The 19,356-nt window shown below is 37.5% G+C and overlaps 1 protein-coding gene across 2 annotated transcripts in view; it reads left to right on the forward strand.

Moving 5' to 3' along the window:
• Gsk3b (glycogen synthase kinase 3 beta) overlaps positions 1-19,356 on the forward strand; it is a 158,143-nt gene that overhangs the window by 64,956 nt on the left and 73,831 nt on the right. For both annotated transcript variants that reach the window (XM_013019436.1, XM_013019435.1), the window contains exon 2: positions 9,368-9,561. In XM_013019436.1, the coding sequence (XP_012874890.1) occupies positions 9,368-9,561 (194 nt within the window). The remainder of the gene's footprint in view (positions 1-9,367; positions 9,562-19,356) is intronic.

Genomic DNA, 19,356 nt, shown 5'->3' on the forward strand with positions numbered 1-19,356 from the left:
CTCCTACTCTGTCCTGCAGTAGTTTCAGAGATTCAGGTTTAATGTTAAGGTCTTTAATCCATTTTGAGTTGATGTTGGTGCATGGTGATAGGCTGGGGTCCACTTTCAGTTTTCTGCATGTGGCCACCCAGTTTTCCCAGCACCAGTAGTTGAAGAGGCTGTGCTTCTTTCACTGTACGTTTTTGGCTCCTTTGCTCCTTTGTCAAATATCAGCTGACTGTAGGGGTGTGGATCTTCTATTCCATTGGTCTTTGGGTCTGTTTTTGTGCCAGTACCAGGCTGTCTTTGTTATTATGGCTCTATAGTAGAATTTGAAGTCCAGCATCAAGATCCCTCCCATATTGTCTTTTTTGCCTAGAACTGTTTTGGCTATTCTAGGTCTTTTGTTGTTCCATATGAATCTTTGAACTGTTTTCTATATTTCAGTAATGTATGTCATTGGAATTTTAATAAGAATTGCATTGAATTTGTATATTTTGGTAATATGGCCATTTACACTATATTGTCTGTATCCAAGAGCATCACAATTTGAATTTATGAAAAGTAAAATACTGTACTTAAGCTAAGTCAACCGGAGGTCCTTAAGGCCTTTGTGTGTATTGATTTAATTTTCATATTGGTTTATTGATTAGAAAAACCATGCCTTTCTGTTTTACTAATCCAAAAAGGGCAAGAAATATTTCTTTGAATTTATTTGAGAGCAGCAGCAGTGCTTATGTAGTACATTATTTACTTTATATATGATAAATATGTACAAGTTCTTAAACGTTTGCTGTCAGTTTTCTGACTTGACTTGGATCTCCTTTTACTCATTTTAGATGAATTATCTCAAGTAGCTTTATCTCAAGCAAAATGAGACCACTTTTTAAAAAGGAATTCTTGGGCTGGGAAGTTGGCTCAGTGGTAGAGTTGCTTGCCTTGCATGCATGGGGCCCTGGATTCGAGTCCTCAGCACCACATAAGCAGAAAAAAGCCAGAAGTAGTGCTGTGGCTCAAAAAAAAGAGCTGAGGGACAGCGCTCAGGCCCAGAGTTCAGCCCCCACAACTGGCAAAAATAAATAAATAAATTTAAAAAAAGGAATTCTTGCTGTTGTAATAGGTGTGTGGACTTTTTATTCAAGATGTAATAATTGGATGGCGTTATTTTTGTAGATTTATTTTGAAATATAAATGGCTCAGTTCACTTCCATTTTTATAGATATTTGGACATATTTGAAACTTACCCTGAATTTAGTGGGGTGTTTTTGGTTTTGTTTTTTTGTTGGTCATGGGGCTTGAACTCTGGGCCTGGGTACTGTCCCTGAGCTCTTCAACTCAAGGCTAGTGCTCTACCACTTGAGCCACAGTGCCACTTCTGGTTTTCTGAATGGTTTATTGAAGATAAGAGTTTCATGGTCTTTCCTGCTCAGGCTGGCTTTGAACTGCAATCCTCAGATCTCAGCCTCCTGAGTAGCTAGGATTACAGGCATGAGCCACTTCCCCTCCCCCCTCTGGATTTAGTTTTTACTAGACAATCTTAAACTGCTTGAGCTTCAACACTCTCCTCTCCGATTTCATATTGGTTTTTCACTTCCTCATAGGATTATTACTTGAATAAAATAAGGTAATTTGTATAAATTTGGTTTTTGTTTTTAATTGCCTTTCATGGGGCTTGAACTCAGGGCCTGGGCACTGTCTCTGAGCTTCTTTGGCTCAAGGCTAGTGCTCTAACACTTGAGCCACAGCGCTACTTCAGGCTTTTTTCTGCTTATGTGATACTGAGGAATCAAACCCAGGGCTTCATGCAGGCTAGGCAAGTACTCTACCACTGAGCCATATTCCCAGCCTTAATTTGTGTAAATTATGTAATTTGTATATTATAAAATACTCCAAGATGTATTATTTGAGTAATAGGGTGTGGTGATCAAGATTGGTTTTATTTAGGAAAAATTGTCAAACAGGTAAGTTTTGTCTTTGCATTACTTAAGTTTATAGAGGGACTTAATCTTTCTGAGATGATGATTACGAGATCCTATGTCATTTTAGATGTTCTTATTTCATTAACTTTCAGATCTTTGTAGTTTCTAGGGTATAGTGGAAATCTGAAAATTTTACTTAGAAATGTAATTATTTTATGGCCCACTATGTGCATAGGCATAAAATGGAGTAACTCCTGTAAATGTGTGAGGAATATAGTTGCTGTCTTCATGAGATGGATATATGGTTAAGCTGCCATTTGATAAACACATAAACCAACCTGTAAGCAGTACTCCTCTGTGAGAAAGTAAAACCTTGTTCTCCCTCCTTATTTTGTCACTACATGGTACTCAATGACAGTTTTTAGCTTATTAATTTAATATACTTAATATACATGAAGGGGCTGGGAATGTGGCTTAGTGGTAGAGTGCTTGCCTAGCATGCATGAAGCTCTGGGTCTGATTCCCCAGTACCATATAAACAGAAAAAGCAGGGCTGGGAAGTTTGCTCAGTGGTAGAGCACTTGCCTTGCATGCATGAGGCTATGGGTTTGATTCCTTAGCACCACATAAGCAGAAAAAGAAGCCGGAAGTGGCCCTGTGGCTCAAGTGGTAGAGCACTAGCCTTGAGCTGAAGAGCTGAGGGACAGCGCCCAGGCCCCACGACCAGACCAAAAAAAAAAAAAGAGAAAAAGCAAGAAGTGGCACTGTGGCTCAAGTGGTAGAGTGCTAGGCTTGAGCAAAAGAAGTTCAAGGGAAGTGCCCAGGCCTTGAGTTATAGCCCCAGGACTGGCAAAAAACCCCAAACATACAAAATAAATAAATAAGGCTGCTCAAGATTGGTTTTGTCAGAGTGACCACTTACTGGATCAGTGACTCATTGCATTTCATAAAGTTAATTATGTCTTCTTAAATCTGAGTTCCTTTTTTTTTTAAACTCAACAATTAATCGCTTCCTCCAGGTATAGTATACTATTTCTTTGATAACTGGAGAACCAACCTTTTAAGAAAAATAAAACACCCCAATTTGAATATATTATCTATCATCTCTTTCCTCTGAATTTGACAATTCATAAATCAAGCCAGATAAGCATGCTTAAAAGATTGGCATATTTCCTAAAAGACAGAATTCTTTTTTTTTTCCTCTTCTTTTTCTAGTCGTGGGGCTTAAACTCTGGGCCTGGGCGCTATCCCTCAGCTCCTCAGCTCAAGGCTAGCGCTCTACCACTTTGAGCCACAGCACCACTTCCAGTTTTCTGGTGGTTAATTAGAGATAAGAGTCTCACGGACTTTCCTGCCCGGGCTGGCTTTGAACCGTGCTCCCCAGATCTCAGCCTCCCAAGTAGCTAGGATTACAGGCGTGAGCCACCGGCGCCCGGCCCAAGACAGTACTTGATGCACACGTTGCGGGCTTTTCATAGAACATAGGCCTGTTCCTAAAGCGCACCTTGAAATTATTTCAAGAGAGCGAGCTTAGAGCAAGTGAAATACTTATTCATTTCAGGTGTGCTTTAACGAAAAGAAAGTGTATTCGATTCCACATGGTGGTTTTAAAGTGAAATACGATGTACGTGTAGGCTGTTGAAAATTAACATGGTTCATTCTGACTTTCTGATTTCTTGTGTGGCTTAAAGTAAAATTCAGTCCCAACAGAAGATTTAAAAAAAAAAAATAGGAGTAATGGGTGCCGTTTGGGCGTTGGTCGGAGGGACGTCGACTGAGGCTGGCTCTGTTGGCAGCCGCGCTGCACCCGGAGAACCAGTGCAAGACTTAGGCCTTGGGCTGGCGAAAATGGCCCGAACCAGGCCGCCTGCCCCTGAGCCCCGTGGTAGGAAAGCGCCCCCCGCGAACAGCTGGCCGCCACAGCTGCCGGGAAAGCCTCCCCGCCGCCGGCGGGCTAGGCACCGACCCGGGCGGGGCACAGACCCGCCGGAGGTGGCGGTTTAAGCCCTTCGTCGTTATGGAAATGGACCAAGCTTCTCATCCGGAAGCCGCCTTTTCCGAGGTTGGTGAGAGATCGCCCCGGGTTTCAAAGCCGAGTTGAGGTTTCGGAGCCGCGCAGCCGTTGGGGGCGCCTCTGGAGGAGTCCGCGAACCTGGGGGGCTTGTGTGAAGATACCAATCTCTGGCCATCCACACCAAGTCGCCACCATGCCCAAAGGCATCCAGCTGGCTCGCCGGATGCGGGAGAAAGAGAACTTAAGTGAAGGCAGTTTTTATCGCATTTTGTAGTGAATTCTATAAACCGCGATGGTTGGAGTTCGGGCGCCTCGGGGTTTGGGTTTGTTTTGAAGTTGTTCACAGCATATCGTGGTCATCACTCGGGAGAACGCGAAAACGGAGCCTGGTTTCCAGACAGTTTCCTCAGGAGTGACAGGCGGAAGAGAGGGGGCATGGTTCAGGTGGCAGTGACTGGCTGGGCAGCTGTGGCGTTGCGAGAGAGCTGGCTATGGTTCAGGTGTCTCAGCAGTTGGGATTGAGTCTGGCTGTAGACATCACTGTGATTGAATGTGGCCTTGCTCAAGGGTGAAGATACTAGTCTTATTCACAGTGAGACTTAATAGTTGTTGTTGTTGTGTTTAAGTAACTCTTACAGCTATAGAAACACTATGCACAGTATTTTTAATTAAATGCCTTACATTTACATACAAACTGAGTCAGAGTTAGTTGAAAAGAAGTAGGGATATTTCAAAGTACAGAATAGCCAGTAGGTATATACCATAATCTTTTATAAAATAGTTGAGAATGTTCAATTTTGTTGAATATGGAAAGTTTAGGAATTGAATTTTGTGTTATCTCTGGCATAGTCCTTAGGCAAAGTAGTGTTGTAGGGTACAAGTGTTAGAATGAGTGCACAGGTCTGAATTCTGTAGGGTGTGCTTAGTGAAAGGGTTACTTTGGGTAAATTAGCAAATGTTTTAAAATACCTTATGTTCTCCCATTTATTAAATGATTGTTCTGTGTGTCATAAGATTGTCATAAGAATTAAATAGTATATTCTTTTCCCTTGCTGGGTACTTTCTCTACCACTTAAACCATGAGTGCAGACGTATTGCATTTAGTTTGTTTTACAGATAAGGTCTCTTGATTTTGGTTGTGTGGTTTCATACCAGCAACCTCTTATCTCCACCTTCAGAGTAGCTAGGATTTTAGGTATGCACCACCATGCCCAGCTGTGTGTGTTGTGTGTGCATGCGTGCACATGTGTGTGTGTGTGTGCGTGTGTACGCGTGCACATGTACACATCTGCACTTTTTGGCCCTCTACCACTTGAGTCACAGCTCCACTTCATCTTTTTTGGTGGTTAATTGGAGATAAGAGTCTCACATACTTTCTTGCCTGGGCTGGCTTTGAACTATAACACTCAGATCTCAGCCTTCTGAGTAGCTAGGATACAGGTATGAACCACCATGCCTAGCTTAAATTTTTATTTTTTAAGGACTTTTTGAGGATGTAAATTTCAAAAATTAAAGTTGCCTAAGTATCATTGGAAAAAGTAGTTTAGGCTAAAAAAATGTTCATTTATTTCTGGTTGTTTTGGAGATGATCTTTTTATATTATATTATCATAAATATCTCCTTTGGGAGGAGGCAATAGCAAAAAGGACATAAAGTTAGTTTTATATCATTTAAAAGGTTGTAATTTAAAGCAGAGGCAGTGCCAGACATGTAAAGATTGTGCTAAAGTTCACATCTTTATCATTTTGTTTCATGTTCATAGTAGACAGAAGGATATATCCTTGCCTAAATTGTAGGTATTAAAGTAGATAAAGGCAATGAATCAGAAAGTTCCTTATAAGCAATGACATTTCACTGTGAAGCAGTTGCATTCTTTCCCTTGGCACACTAGTGGCTGACTGCCAGTGCTAGTAATGTTCATGCCAAGTCATCCCTGGTATTACCCTGTAGTTTTTTTCGGTTCTGTTATTTCAGATCTTTGGTATAACAGTCTGAAAGAGCTTGATATTTTCTGAATAAAAATTCCAGAATGCTTGAAGTCTGTGAGAGCTCCATTGCTCTTAGTATATCCAGTCAGATATTTGATAATACCGGAGACAGGAGCCTATAAGAGTTTTCTGCAGTTTCTCTAGTATAAAAATGTTAATTCCTACTATCATATTAAGTACATTTCTCTTGATGTACGGGAGGGTGAAGGATTGGTCTTTATCTACATCAAATCTTCCTTTGAGGTTAAGAGGCCGCAAGAATCTCTTTCAATGGTAGCATAGCTATAGCCTTCCTGTTTAATATTTCAGCAGGATTATTTCATTTGTGTTCTTTCCCATTTGAAATCATGATTCGGGGATATGTATTCCCAGACTTAGTAGTTACAATAAAGAAATGCTAGCCAGAGTTTGTGACAGGTATATTTTATACTCTTTTTCAAACCTCTGAAATTTAAAGACATTTTTAGAAGTTTAATCTGAGGAGGCAAGTGGGAGAAGTCATCACAATTGCTTCTATAGCTTAACTTAGCTTACTAGAGCAAGTAGAAAACAGTGCCTCGTGTGTGTTCTTTATTGAAATAACACCACACAGTAGAAAGACATAACGTCATTGAACTGCGGGGTAGTTTTCATTTTTAATAAAAATTGTGGAGTACTGCAACCATTCTTTAAAGTCTATGAACTTCAACAATAATTAAGATAATAATGCTTTGTTTATGAGTTAGGCCTGTTAGACTTTGAGCAACTTGTTGAGTGGAATTATTCTAAGTTTTTGACATCTTTCTTTGATGATTTTAATTTAGATGACCTAGGAAAAAGATTGTTTTAAAATTTGAAGTTTCTGCTTTTTATCCTCTGGAACAATTGGATTGTAAGAATTTGGATTTAATCTTTCTGGATCTCAACTTGTTATTTCTCTTTGTTTAGAGTTTAAGTTCAGAAGACTGAATCTTTCTTCAGGAATGCAGAAATGCTGGAAAAGAAAGGGTTAATCTTCAAATAAGAGAAAATAACTTATGGTAGCATTTATGTTAAGATTAACGGTTTTGGAGGGATGGGACATAGAACTGAGATTAAATTGGCCTTTTAGCAAATGTATCTAAGATTTATTTTATCTAGAGTTGAGACTCAGAGTGAACATTTGGAAATTTTGAGCACTTAAGTTGACTTTTGCTAGGATCTGAATGCATTCAAAGCATATATAATGTTTTATGTTTTATATAAATATTATTATGTCCACAAGATTTGAGTTGTCTTTCCACAAGTGATATTGTGCTAATTTGTTACTTGTGCCAATTAAATTATACCTGATTGGGTATTTTACCTCAGAACTAAAGATATACATGTTAAAAGATATGCAGCCACAAGATGATCTGTAAATCAAATCATTTAGTTATATGTATGTACCATTTATTGCGCTTACTTAATGCTTTTGTATCTTTCATAAAGTAAACTTTTTGTTTGTTAGTTGGTTGGTCATGGGGCTTGAACTCTGGGCCTGGGCACTGTCCCTCAGCCCTTCAGCCCAAGACAACTGCTCTACCACTTGAGGCCACAGGGCCTCTTCTAGAGGAGCCATACTTACCATTTTAAGATAATACTAGTCTCTAGAACCTATTTTTATTCTAAAACCATAAAAAGAACAATTTAAAGCTTTTAAAAATCAGGGGCTAGATAGTTCAGAATAAGTTAAGAACTCAAAGAGTAAGATGCTTTTGGACTGACTATGCCTACATGTTAAGTAACGTGTGGCTCTAGAGCTTGAATTGGGGAGCCCTGAGCTTGTTGCTAGAGATGAAGGAAAGCAGAGATGAGAGGGCTGCAAGTGAGCAGGGACTAGACTGTTAAACTACTTGTGAATGGGGTTAACTTCAGAACAGGTTTGATTTTTTTTTTTTTGCCTGTGAAATATTTTTATGTTACAAAACAGCACAATTATTTGTGAATCAAAAATCTTTTAAGCACAACGGAGAATCAAAGCTTAGAGCATTACAGTAGGTTGCTAACTCTTCCTCCTCGGCTTAACTAGAGATTCTAAACATGTCATTCCAGGGTCCTTACTGCTTATTTCCATAGGTGATACAAAACTAACCCATTTTCCATTTCACTTGATCTCTAAAGTAACTCAGTGTTTTTGTTTGTTTGTTTGTTTTTTGTACTAAACTATAGTACAGTATCTTTCCAGGCTCTGTTTTACTATTAAGTATTTGATTTATCTGTCCCGTTACCCCAGAGGAGATCAAATCAGGCTCACTTTGATTGAGATAATCAGTACTTTTAATACTATAGAGACTGACCTTCAACTTGCTTAATGGATAAGCATTATGCTAAGTACATAAGCTAGTCACAAAAATGTACATTCTGTTACTCAATTTATATGAGACACCTAAAGTAGAGAACAGGTTTGATTTTGCTTTTAGGTTTTACATTTATTAATCTCAAATTAAAATTCTTCCTCCCATACAACTGTTCTCCAAAAGGTATTATGTTGTTGTTGTTTTGTTTTGTTTTGCTCCTTTTTGTTGGTTGTGGCTTGAACTCTGGGCCTGGCACTGTCCCTGAACTCTTCAGTTCAAGGCGAGTGCTCTACCACTGGACCCACAGTGTTACTTGCGGTTTCCTGGTGGTTAATTGGAGATAGGAGTCTCACAGACTTACTTGCCCAGGCTGGTTTTGAACCATGATCCTCAGATCTCAACCTCCTGAGTAACTAGGATTACAGCCACCCATGCCTGGTTTATTGTGTTATTTATTTATTTTTTTAAAAGGAAATAAGGTACAGGGAAGCAAAATTTAGAAATCTTTAGAATTGTCTGAGTAGAATTAGCATATTTAGATTTTTTTCAGCTGTATATTTTATTTTCAGCTGAAAGGCCTCAAAGCAAAAACTAGGTCCTTTATAATTACATATAAATCATGGTGGGTCCACTATTTGCTATATGATCTTAGAGGCACATTTAACATTCTTCCTATTATCTATTCTGAGTCTGAGAGTCATTATTTGATGCTTTCACTCATTGTCTGGTGCTCAACCACCTGAGCCACACCTCTAGCCCCCATTATTGTTTATTGAGATGGGGTGTCATGCTATGTAGCCCAGACTATTCTCAAATTTAGGATGCTTCTGCCTATCAAATGCTGAGATTACAGGTAGTTATCATCACTCTTGGCTTTCCTACTACTTTTAATGTAAGACAGTATATTTACTTGATGAGAAGTTTTTATTCCCATCACATAATATTTTGTTTATATCCTGTATAAACGAACCATGCTACCTGTCTGTAGAATAACTGAGTAGTGGTTAAAGATGGCTTATAATTAAAACATTTCTATATTAGGAGCTAAAATGAGCATTTAAAAGTGATTTGTAGTAAGAATATAACTTTGTATGCCTAGGCAGTTTTTATAGTATGCTTTTGCACAATTCTTACTTTATCTTTTAAAATAAATCTCTTTTTTCCCTTTAGGAGATAAGGATGGCAGCAAGGTGACCACAGTGGTGGCAACTCCTGGGCAGGGTCCAGACAGGCCACAAGAAGTCAGCTATACAGACACTAAAGTGATTGGAAATGGATCATTTGGTGTAGTATATCAAGCCAAACTCTGTGATTCAGGAGAACTGGTTGCCATCAAGAAAGTATTGCAGGACAAGAGATTTAAGGTAAAAACCTTTGAGTATTTCTTTTTTCTTTCTTTCTTTCTTTTTTTTTTTTTTGCTATTTTGATGCATGATGTATGTAAAAGATTTGTTTCAGTTACTTCATTTTGCTTAGCATTTCATCTATTGTGTTAATTTTTGTTCAGCTTAATTACTGTAACTACTTGATTTTCCTCCTCTCCCTTTCCCTCCCTTCCCTTCCAGTCCTGAGGCTTGAACTCAGGACCTGTGCACTGTCCCTGAGCTGCTTTTGTTCAAGGCTAGCATTCTAACACTCTAACACTTGAACCATAGTGCCACTTCTGGCCTTTTCTGTTTATGTGGTACTGAGGCATCGAACCCAGGATTTCATGCATGCTAGGCAAGCTCTAAGCCACATTCCAAGATTTCTAATTATATATTTTATAGCGATAGAATTTACCAAAGGTTAACATTTCTCTATAAACACTGCCAAGTGAGACTAAAAAATCCTATGAAAGGGAAGTTAAAAATGTTTAATTTATTCTTTTTTTTTAAAAAAATAACGTTTTCCTGCATTGTGCTTCACTGGTGTGAGAGATGAGAGAAGTACTGACTGGTATTTGTGTGTTCGATACAGTTGAGTATGGTTAATGTGGAAAATAGCCTTCCATCGTGCAGCACTATCACCCCCTCCATAATGCTTAATCTTTCTTTGCTGCCTTCCTTTGGTTCTTCTTCCTCTTGCCCCTAGACACCTGCAGTACCCAAGTTCAGTTCTTGTTTTTCCCATTTCTTATACAATATGTGTGGAAAATTAGATATTTTTGTATTGTGTAGTGGAGAGTAATAACAAGCTTTGCAGACTTTCTCTCTTCTGTTTCTCTCACTTATGCAACATTTATTTTACCTAGAGATTCCCATGTACTAAGGACTATGCTAAACTTTCCATTGAGTGATATTAAAAAATAAAGAAGTGAACACTACTTTGAAATAGCACTCTGATGATTACTGCTCTAGAATGCCTAAAATATTCTAAGGAGGTTTTGCTTTGATGTGTGTGCTTACGTGTGCTTGCATTTACTGTCCCTAAGTTGTCCCTTAGCCTTTTTTGCTCAAGGTTAATGCTTCACCAGTTGAGCCACCATTCAACTTCCAGCTTTTTGGTGGTCAGTTGGAGACAAGAGTCTCACACACTTTGCGGCTCATGTTGGCCTTACTCCAAAGCCTTCCTACATTGTGTCATGACTGAATATCCCCCCTTCCCCAAACAAAACAAAACAAACCAGTGTTACAACTCACTCTATTGTAGTATCAGACTGTCATTTCAAATCTCTTATAGTCACTGTATTAAACCTCCTCTTTCCACTTTCAGAAAGAGATATTTGCATATACAAAAGAGTTATGAAATCAATTAGCTTCTATACAATACTATCATGTAATATACAGATCTTATTAAAGTTTCTCTAGTTGTCCCAGTAATGGTCTTTACAGCAAAAGAAAATACTGGTTTATGTATTTTCATTGTTATGTTTCAATAGTTCCCTACACTGGGAGAATTTTTCAGTTATTATCATTTATAACATTCACATTTTTGTGTAGTTAGTATAGACTAGTTATTTGAGGTTATCTAATATTTTATTATTATTAGATTGAGAACGTTAATTTTTTAAGTAGAAATGCCATAGCAATGATAGTTTGTTCTTAATGTATCATGTTGGGAGGCCCATTATTGATAATATGACATAAGTAAGTATATGCTTCCTGCAGGTTTACTATTTTTTCTCTTGTAATAAGGCTGTGGAGAGGTAGTTCCTACATTTTGTAAAAACCCCTGTCTTCTTTTGTTTGTTTGCCAGTATTGAAGCTTGAACTCGGGGATTTTGCAACTTGCTTGGCTTGCTCAGGGTTATCCCTCTACCAACTGAAGTATTTTCTGTCCAGCCTGACTTTTTGCTGGTTATTTTGATGAAATTTTATACCTGGGCTGGCTTGGAACCTCCATCCTCCAGGTTTGAGCCTTATAGGATTATAGGCCTGAGACACTGTTGCCCACTTAATATGTATTATTTTCCACCAAACTTTTGCCAAATGGTTTTAGTATTCACTGACACATCTTGTTTGAATCAGTTGAAGTTACAGCAGCTAAATTATTTTTAATTTATGAGTTGAGATTCTGCCATAATGAAGAACTTTTTTATACTTACCTATTACTGAATGAGGTATAATATATAACATATGAGTTATAATAAATACAATTTTGCTTTTTTTTTTTTTTGGGTGCTAGTTCTGGGCTTGAACTCAGGGTCTAGAGGCTGTCCCTGAGCTTTTTTGCTTTAGACTAACACTGTACCACTTGAGTTACAGCTCTACTTCTGGCTTTTTGGTAGTTAATTATTACTTTATTAATATTAATACTCTGTCAATACTTTATTAATATCAACAAATATTTTAATATAATACTTTAGTAACATTAAATTCTTAAATGCTAAATGAATTATTTATTTTATTAAATAAATAGTTTATTAATTACTTAATAAAGATAAGAATCTCAGACTTTTCCTGCCTTGACTGACTTTGAACCTTGATCTTCAGATCTTAGCCTTCTATTTAAATAGCTGGGATTACAGCACCCAGCGATTTTGTCTTTTTTTTTTTTTTCCTTTTTGCTACCTAAATTGGCCCAGCTGTGGCCGTTGAAAGTCCTTTCAAGTTAACTCTAAGGCCTCCTAGCCAACAATAGACAGTTAGTAGAAATATGTCTGTATTTGTATGGGTATTTATATGTACATGTGTATACACACATATGATTCAGGAATAAAATATCTTTCCTTTTTTTCAAGTCTACTGTTAGGTCTTTTAGTTTATTTCTAACTATTTTAATTGTTTTGTTATATGGTTTTTATCTATATGTTAAAAAGTAGATACACAAAGAAAGCTCAGTTCTTCTTGTTATATCACTCTTCCTTTTTAGAATATTCTTTGTTCTTCTTTAATGTTAACTGTACAAGTAGTTGGGATGAAAATACAAAATCTGATATATTGATTAATTTCTTTCTCTTGGTTATCATAAAATAATAGGTGTTTCTCTGACAATTTAAAAATCTGTTTATGTGGTACTGAGGAATGGGTTTCATGCATGCTAGACAAGCACTCTACCACTAAGCCACAATCCCAGGCCAGAGCTGTATTTTTGACTTCCAAAATTTTATTTTATGTTTTAACTGCATTTGGTCAAAATTGCATTTGCTGAACCTGAGAATTAAGCAGTCTTACTGTTTAAGCTGTATTTTTCTTCTTATGACTTGGAATTACTACAGCCTGATATTCATTTTGAGTTTTACCTCATATTTGTTTTACTTCTATACTTGTTGATCCCATTTTTCAAGTGCCAAATTATTTGTATTTACAACAGCAGTGCACATCATTCATGGAAAACCCATTTGCTGATAAAATGGATGGGCATCTTTAAACAGTTGTGATCTGTACCCATGCCTTATAAAACAATGTTGTTGGGCCCACAAAAACTTGCAGTTACTAAGTGGAAGCTAAAATCCCAGTGGGTGGAAAAAGACAAGGACAGTTCGGGTAGGAAAAGTCTTACACAACACTACACCTTTAAGAAAGAAACAGCAAAGGTGAAGAGAGTAATAATCTAAAATTGCCCTGTCAGAGGAGTATAGTCAGCCAAGTAGCCCTGTATTAAGTATGCCTGCCATGCCCAGTCATTGGCTGCAGACAACTCATTGGAATCTTGGCTTGTTCCCAGCAAGATAAGTGGTTTGAGAACTCAGCACCATTGGTCAGCAGTGTTCTCTTTGTAGTGAGAAATCTGAGAGGGCACATTTTTGTAGTTGTCATACCAAACTTCTTAGTACTTATACATAGGGTATCAAGGGAAATGTGTGTGTGTGTGTGTGTGTGTGTGTGATTGTGATTGTGATTGTGTGTGTGTGTGTGTGTGTGTGTGTGTCTATGTGTCTGTGTGTGTATGATGTTTTACCGTAAATGAATTTCCAAAGGCTGGTGTGAAAGAATTCTATTGATTGTGCACTTAAAATCAGAATTTTATTGTCTCCATTATGGCAGAAGAAAAAAATAGAGGTATCATATTTGTGGACCTGAATGTCCCCCTCTTTCTGGTTTGCTGTGGCTTAAATGTTTAGGAGAGAAATGAAATAAAAGGTGCAATTGCTTTTCAAGTTTTCTCACTTTTATTTGACTTTATTATTATTTAGCATTTACATTATTCTAAAACTTGTATATCAGTGGTAAATTTAAAAGCATTGTTTAATATTAGGATTGTATTTTTTTGTGTGCAGTAGTTACCTGACATAAAGTTTACAATTCAGTAGTTTGGATAGAGTACAAGAATCCTACAACTGTCACCACTGTCTAATTTCAGAGCCTGTTCATCATCTCAAAAAGAAATTCTTACCCATTCACTGTTTGTCCCTTTCCTTTCCTTCTAAGGTTTGGGAAATGGCTAATCTAACTGGCCTTTCTGGACATTCATGTAAATGATTGGCTTCTTTCACTTACTATAATACTTTTAAGGTTAATACCTGTTGTTTCATGTTTTTAATAGTTCATTCTTGTTTATCATTGAATAATATTTTAATGTGTGGACTTATTACACTCTTTGTATGTCTGTTCATCAACTGATGAACATTTAGGTTGTTTACATTCCTTGGGTTCTATACTTGTGTTTTTTGTTTGTTGGTCATGGGGCTTGAATTCAGCCTGGGTGCTGTCCCTCAGCTCTTCAGCTCAAGGCTAGCACTCTACCACTTGAGTCACAGCTCCACTTCCAGCCTTTTCTGTTTATATGGTGCTGAGGAATTGAACCCAGGGTTTTGTGCATGGGTGACAAGCACTCTACCATTGAGCCACCTTCCCTACCCTATACATGTGTTTATAAGTATTTGTATGGACATTTGTTTTGAGCATCTATATCTAGGAGGCAACTTCTGAGTCATAGAGTGATTCTATAATAATTTGAGGAATTCTGAATCTCTTTTAGAATAAATTGTACCATTTTACAATCCATACCAGTGTATAAGTATTATAATTTCTCCATGCCCTCAAAAACACTCTCAAAAAATTAAACCCATCCTGGTGGGTATAGGGTTTCAACATCATGTGTGTTTACGTGTGTACATGTGTGTATGTTTTACTGGAGATTGAGCTCAGGTCCTCATACATGGAGAGCAAATGCTCTACCAGCAAGCTACATGAGTAGCCTTCCCTTGTCAAATTAATTTACATTTTTCTAAAAATTAATGATGTTAACATGTTCTAATGTACTTATTTATTGACCATTTATATGTCTTAGGAGAAATACCTTTTGGAATCCTTTGCCTGTTAATTTTTTTTCTATTTCAAGCTTAAAAAATTATTTGACTCTTTTTGCAAGTTTTACTTGGACAGAAAAATGAGTAGAATGAATAGACAATGCCCATTAAGCCACCGCCTCCTCTCCTTCTAGTCCCCAAGTTTCTAGTATTACTAATATCTTCTTGTGGGATAGTATATTTGTTACAATCAGTAGGCCAATACTGATACATTATTAACTGTATTTTTACGCATGTTGCAGGTATCATTCTTTTTTATAATTGAGTAATGTACTAAAGGATATATGGTTGTTCAAATGGAGCAGTTTGAACATTCATGTGCAGATTTTTGTGTGGAACAAAAATTTCATTTCCATTAAGTAAATACCTGAGGGTACAATTTCCCTAAATATGGGTGTATTTTGAAGGTGGAGTCAACAAGATTTCTTGACAGAGATAATAATGAGGTTGGAGAAAAAGAAGAATCCTGACTTCAAAGCTTTTAGCCTGAGTAAGTGGGAAAGTGATTGAGATTTAAGGATATGGGTAGCACAGATTTAAGGGAGCCCATGTCTGCCTTGGAAGAATTTGATCCTCCTACTTAAACTTTTCATGTAGCTTGGATTATATGTACATACCGATACACCAAGAGTGGTGGTTGAGATGGAGTCTCACTAACCGTTTGTCCTTGCTGGCCTTGCATCTTAAGCCTCCCATCTCTACCTCCTGAGTAGTGCCACTCTTGAGTAGTAAAGGCGAATGCCACCATAGTCAATCTGAATTATAAACTCTTTCAATATTGTGGTCTTCTGTATTGCCATTGTGTGCTTCAATAATGCAATAGTAAATGAAAGTTGGGATGATACTGAGTTCCATTTTCTTGTGGTAATTAAGAGCATGAGTCTGACATATCTGGCTTAATTCTTGTTTAGCTTTTTGCTAGCAAGTTTGTTGTCCATCATGCAGCCCCTCTAAAATTAGGATTCCATACTTGGTTATTTGATAAGTTTATAGAGCAAATTAAATGAAGCTACAAAGATAAAGCTCTTAGTGCATTAACTGACTCAGTAAATTCTCAGTAATCTTTAATTGTTAGTGTTATGGTTATTACTGCTAAAGTAATACATGATGCAGTACCTAAAGAATGTGAATTTCATCATTAACTTATATGCATGGTCTTCTTAAACTAAGCATTCAAGAACTTGGCTTATATCCTTCCAAAGTAGCTGACAAGAAGTAGAATTCTTTTACTTTAGCCCATGAAGGTATCCCCCCACCCTGTGTGTCTGTCTGTCTCTGTCTCTGTCTGTCTCTCTCTCTTACACACACACACAGACACACACACACACACACACACACAAATCCATTCCCTTTTGTTTCTATAGCTAGTTGGGGCTCTTCTCTTATAACTTTGCTCATTTTCAGTCTTTTGTATTGGTACTCTCCTGTCTTAAGTGTAAGTCATTCCCAGCCAGCACTCTTTATTTAGGCTTGCGTAACACTATTGTCTAGAGTCTACTTTTTGACCTTTGTGTGTGTGTGTGTGTGTGTCCTTTATAGTTTTTCTGCTTCTTGGAAATCTAGCCAAATTTTGTTATTTCTTATTTTACAGGCAGTTGTTAAACACTTCTATGGCTTCAAGTACCATTCACATTTTTTGCTACAGCATAAGATGAATGTATTGAGATTGCTTTCTGGAACATTAACCTTGGTTGTGTCTCATTTTATTTCAAATGGGAACATGTCCTAAAACGAACTCATTCTTTTCCTGCTTCCCAACTTTCTAGGCCAGTGGACTCTATTGCTATGTAAATAGTCATATAAGTAAAACATCTGAAAAATCTCCTCCCCAATACATTATGTATCCAACAGCAATAGGTGATTAGGTAACTGTTGATCTTTCCTCACAGATATATTTTCTCTCATAATTTTTCACTATTTCTACTTAACTACTGTCATAGTTATATTTATCCTTCCCCATCTCTTTAAGAAGCCTTCATAGTCAGTGACCTTCCTAAAATAAACATCTTATCAGTGATTCTTTATAGTTTATAATATTTAAAGTGTTCAACATTTTATAAGACGGGCTCTTCTGAGGAATGTTACAAAGAAATACGTACTTTGATTCTCTTCTGTGCCCAGTAACTTATAGCAAGTTGTTCCTTTAATTAAAATATGAAGCATTTGAACACTGAATTTTTGTGTTCGGAACAAAATGTTTTATACATGAAGTTATTTTGAGATTTTTTTTAAAAATCCAATTCTAGGGCCTTTAAGGGCTTTTGATTTATTGTGGAATCAAAGCTTTAGATATAAACACTATTTGATCCTAGTGTGATAACTGAAAGTGGAACCTAGAACTTGGATAAAATCTTCAGCTTTTGGAGAAATCTTTAAGACAAAACCTTTGAAGTAAATGCTATTATACTATTTTTTAAATTTTTATTGTTATTATAAAGGTGATGTACAGAGGAGTTACAGTTACATAAATCAGGTAAAGAGTACATTTCTTTTTGGCTGTCACCCTTCTCTTGCTCTCTCTTAGTTTTTCCCTCCCATCCCCACCCACAAGTTGTATAATCAATTTTCAACATAGTATCGAATGAGTACCACTGCTGCATTTGTTCACCTGTGCCCCTCCATATACTAGATTTTTTGAAAGTGGAATTTTCTACAGGGAGGAGAAAAGTTCTCCGGATAGAATAAGCTTTGATGAGGAAGAAAAGATGATAGGCAGCCATATACTGCCTACCCTACACCCACGCTATTAAGCTTGCAGATTGTTTCTTCACCTAAAAGTTGGCTTTTCTTTCATTGAACTTTACATAAGAGCACATAAAGTACCCTTCTGGGAATCTTTTGACTCCGTGCTTTTAGTTTCCAGAAATTTTCTTCTTTAAGTGTGTGTTGGCAGTGATGTCAAAAGGAAAAAAAGCCTGTGTCTGTTTTAGAATCTGTTGTGGAGATAACATACTTAAAGAAGAATAGATTTAGTTTGTGGTTTTACAGTTTTTACTCCATGTCCTTCTAGCCCCATTGTTTCTAGGCTTGTAGAGAGATTATGGTAGTTGGACATTGTGGCACAGAGCTGCTCATGGCATGTTGTCTTAGAAGCAGTGACAGGGAGACAGGAAGGCGTGGGGGAACATAGGTTTTCAGGACATGTCCCCAGTGATCTACTTCTCCTAGCTAGGCCCACATCCCAGTAATGCCATCATGTTAGGAATTTATCAACATATGAATCAATTGTTTATGTCATTGCTCCTCAATCATTGAGTACCTCAGCTGGAGACAAAGCCTTAATGCATAAACATTTTGGGGGTATTTTATATCCAAACCACAGCAGTCTACATTAGAGATGTATATATATGAATGGTTATTGGTTAAAGTAAAATAATTTAAATGTATCAGGTTTTCTTTTCTCTTTTTTTTGTCGGTCGTGGGGCTTGAACTCTGGGCCTGGGCGCTGTCCCTCAGCTCTTCAGCTCAAGGCGAGCACTCTACCACTTAAGCTACAGCGCCACTTCTGGTTTTCTGGTGGTTTATTGGAAATAGGAGTCTCACGGTCTTTCCTGCCCAGGCTGGCTTTGAACCGCGATCCTCAGATCTCAGCCTCCTGAGTAGCTAGGATTACAGGTGTGAGCCACCAGCGCCCGGCTGTATCAGGTTTTCTTATATAGTGATTATTCTTGGTTTTTGTTTTTGTTTTTTCTTGGGTCTGGTCGTGGGGCCTGAACTCTGGGCCTGGGCTCTGTCCCTCAGCTCTTCAGCTCAAGGCTAGCACTCTACCACTTGAGCCACAGCGCAACTCCCGCCTTTTTTCTTTCTGCTTATATGGTGCTGAGGAATCGAACCCAGGGCCTCATGCATGCAAGGCAAGCGCTCTACCACTGAGCCACCTTCCCAGTCCAGATAGTGATTATTCTATTTTGAGTAGTTATTTTATTTTATTTTTTTTTAGTGAGATAGGAATAATACCAAGTACTCAGGAGGCTGAGATGTAAGGATCGTGATTTGAAGCCAGTCTGCCCAGGCAGGAAAATCTGTGAGACTCTTATTCCTAATTAACCAAAAAGCTGGAAATGAAGATGTAAGTGGTGGAGTGCTGGCCCTTAGCTAAAAAGCTCAGGGACAGTGCCCAAGCCCTGAGTTCAAGCCCCATGACTGGCACAAAAATAAAAAAGAGAATCTAGGAGTATTTGTTGTCTTTTCTTTATTAGAAGAATTGCCTGTTTAGACAGATCATTTTGTAGATAATGGATTTCAGATTTGTGGGGGTAATAATTGGGGATTTGTCTACTATAAACTATAGTCACCCAGCAAGATTTCAGATTTTTAACTATGACCCTAAACTAAGATAAACTGTACACTGTAACTGTTCATAGAAAAATAATTAAAACAAGTTTCACTGCCTTCCCTCCAAAGGAAAAGTTCCACTTAATGTATTCTAATCGTTTATGGGTAATAATTTTGCTGTAAGTAGCATTTTCAGTTTGTAGGTTTTAAT

Source organism: Dipodomys ordii, unplaced genomic scaffold, assembly GCF_000151885.1.
Source record: "Dipodomys ordii isolate 6190 unplaced genomic scaffold, Dord_2.0 Scaffold45, whole genome shotgun sequence".
In the NCBI taxonomy this organism is placed as follows: Eukaryota; Metazoa; Chordata; class Mammalia; order Rodentia; family Heteromyidae; genus Dipodomys; species Dipodomys ordii.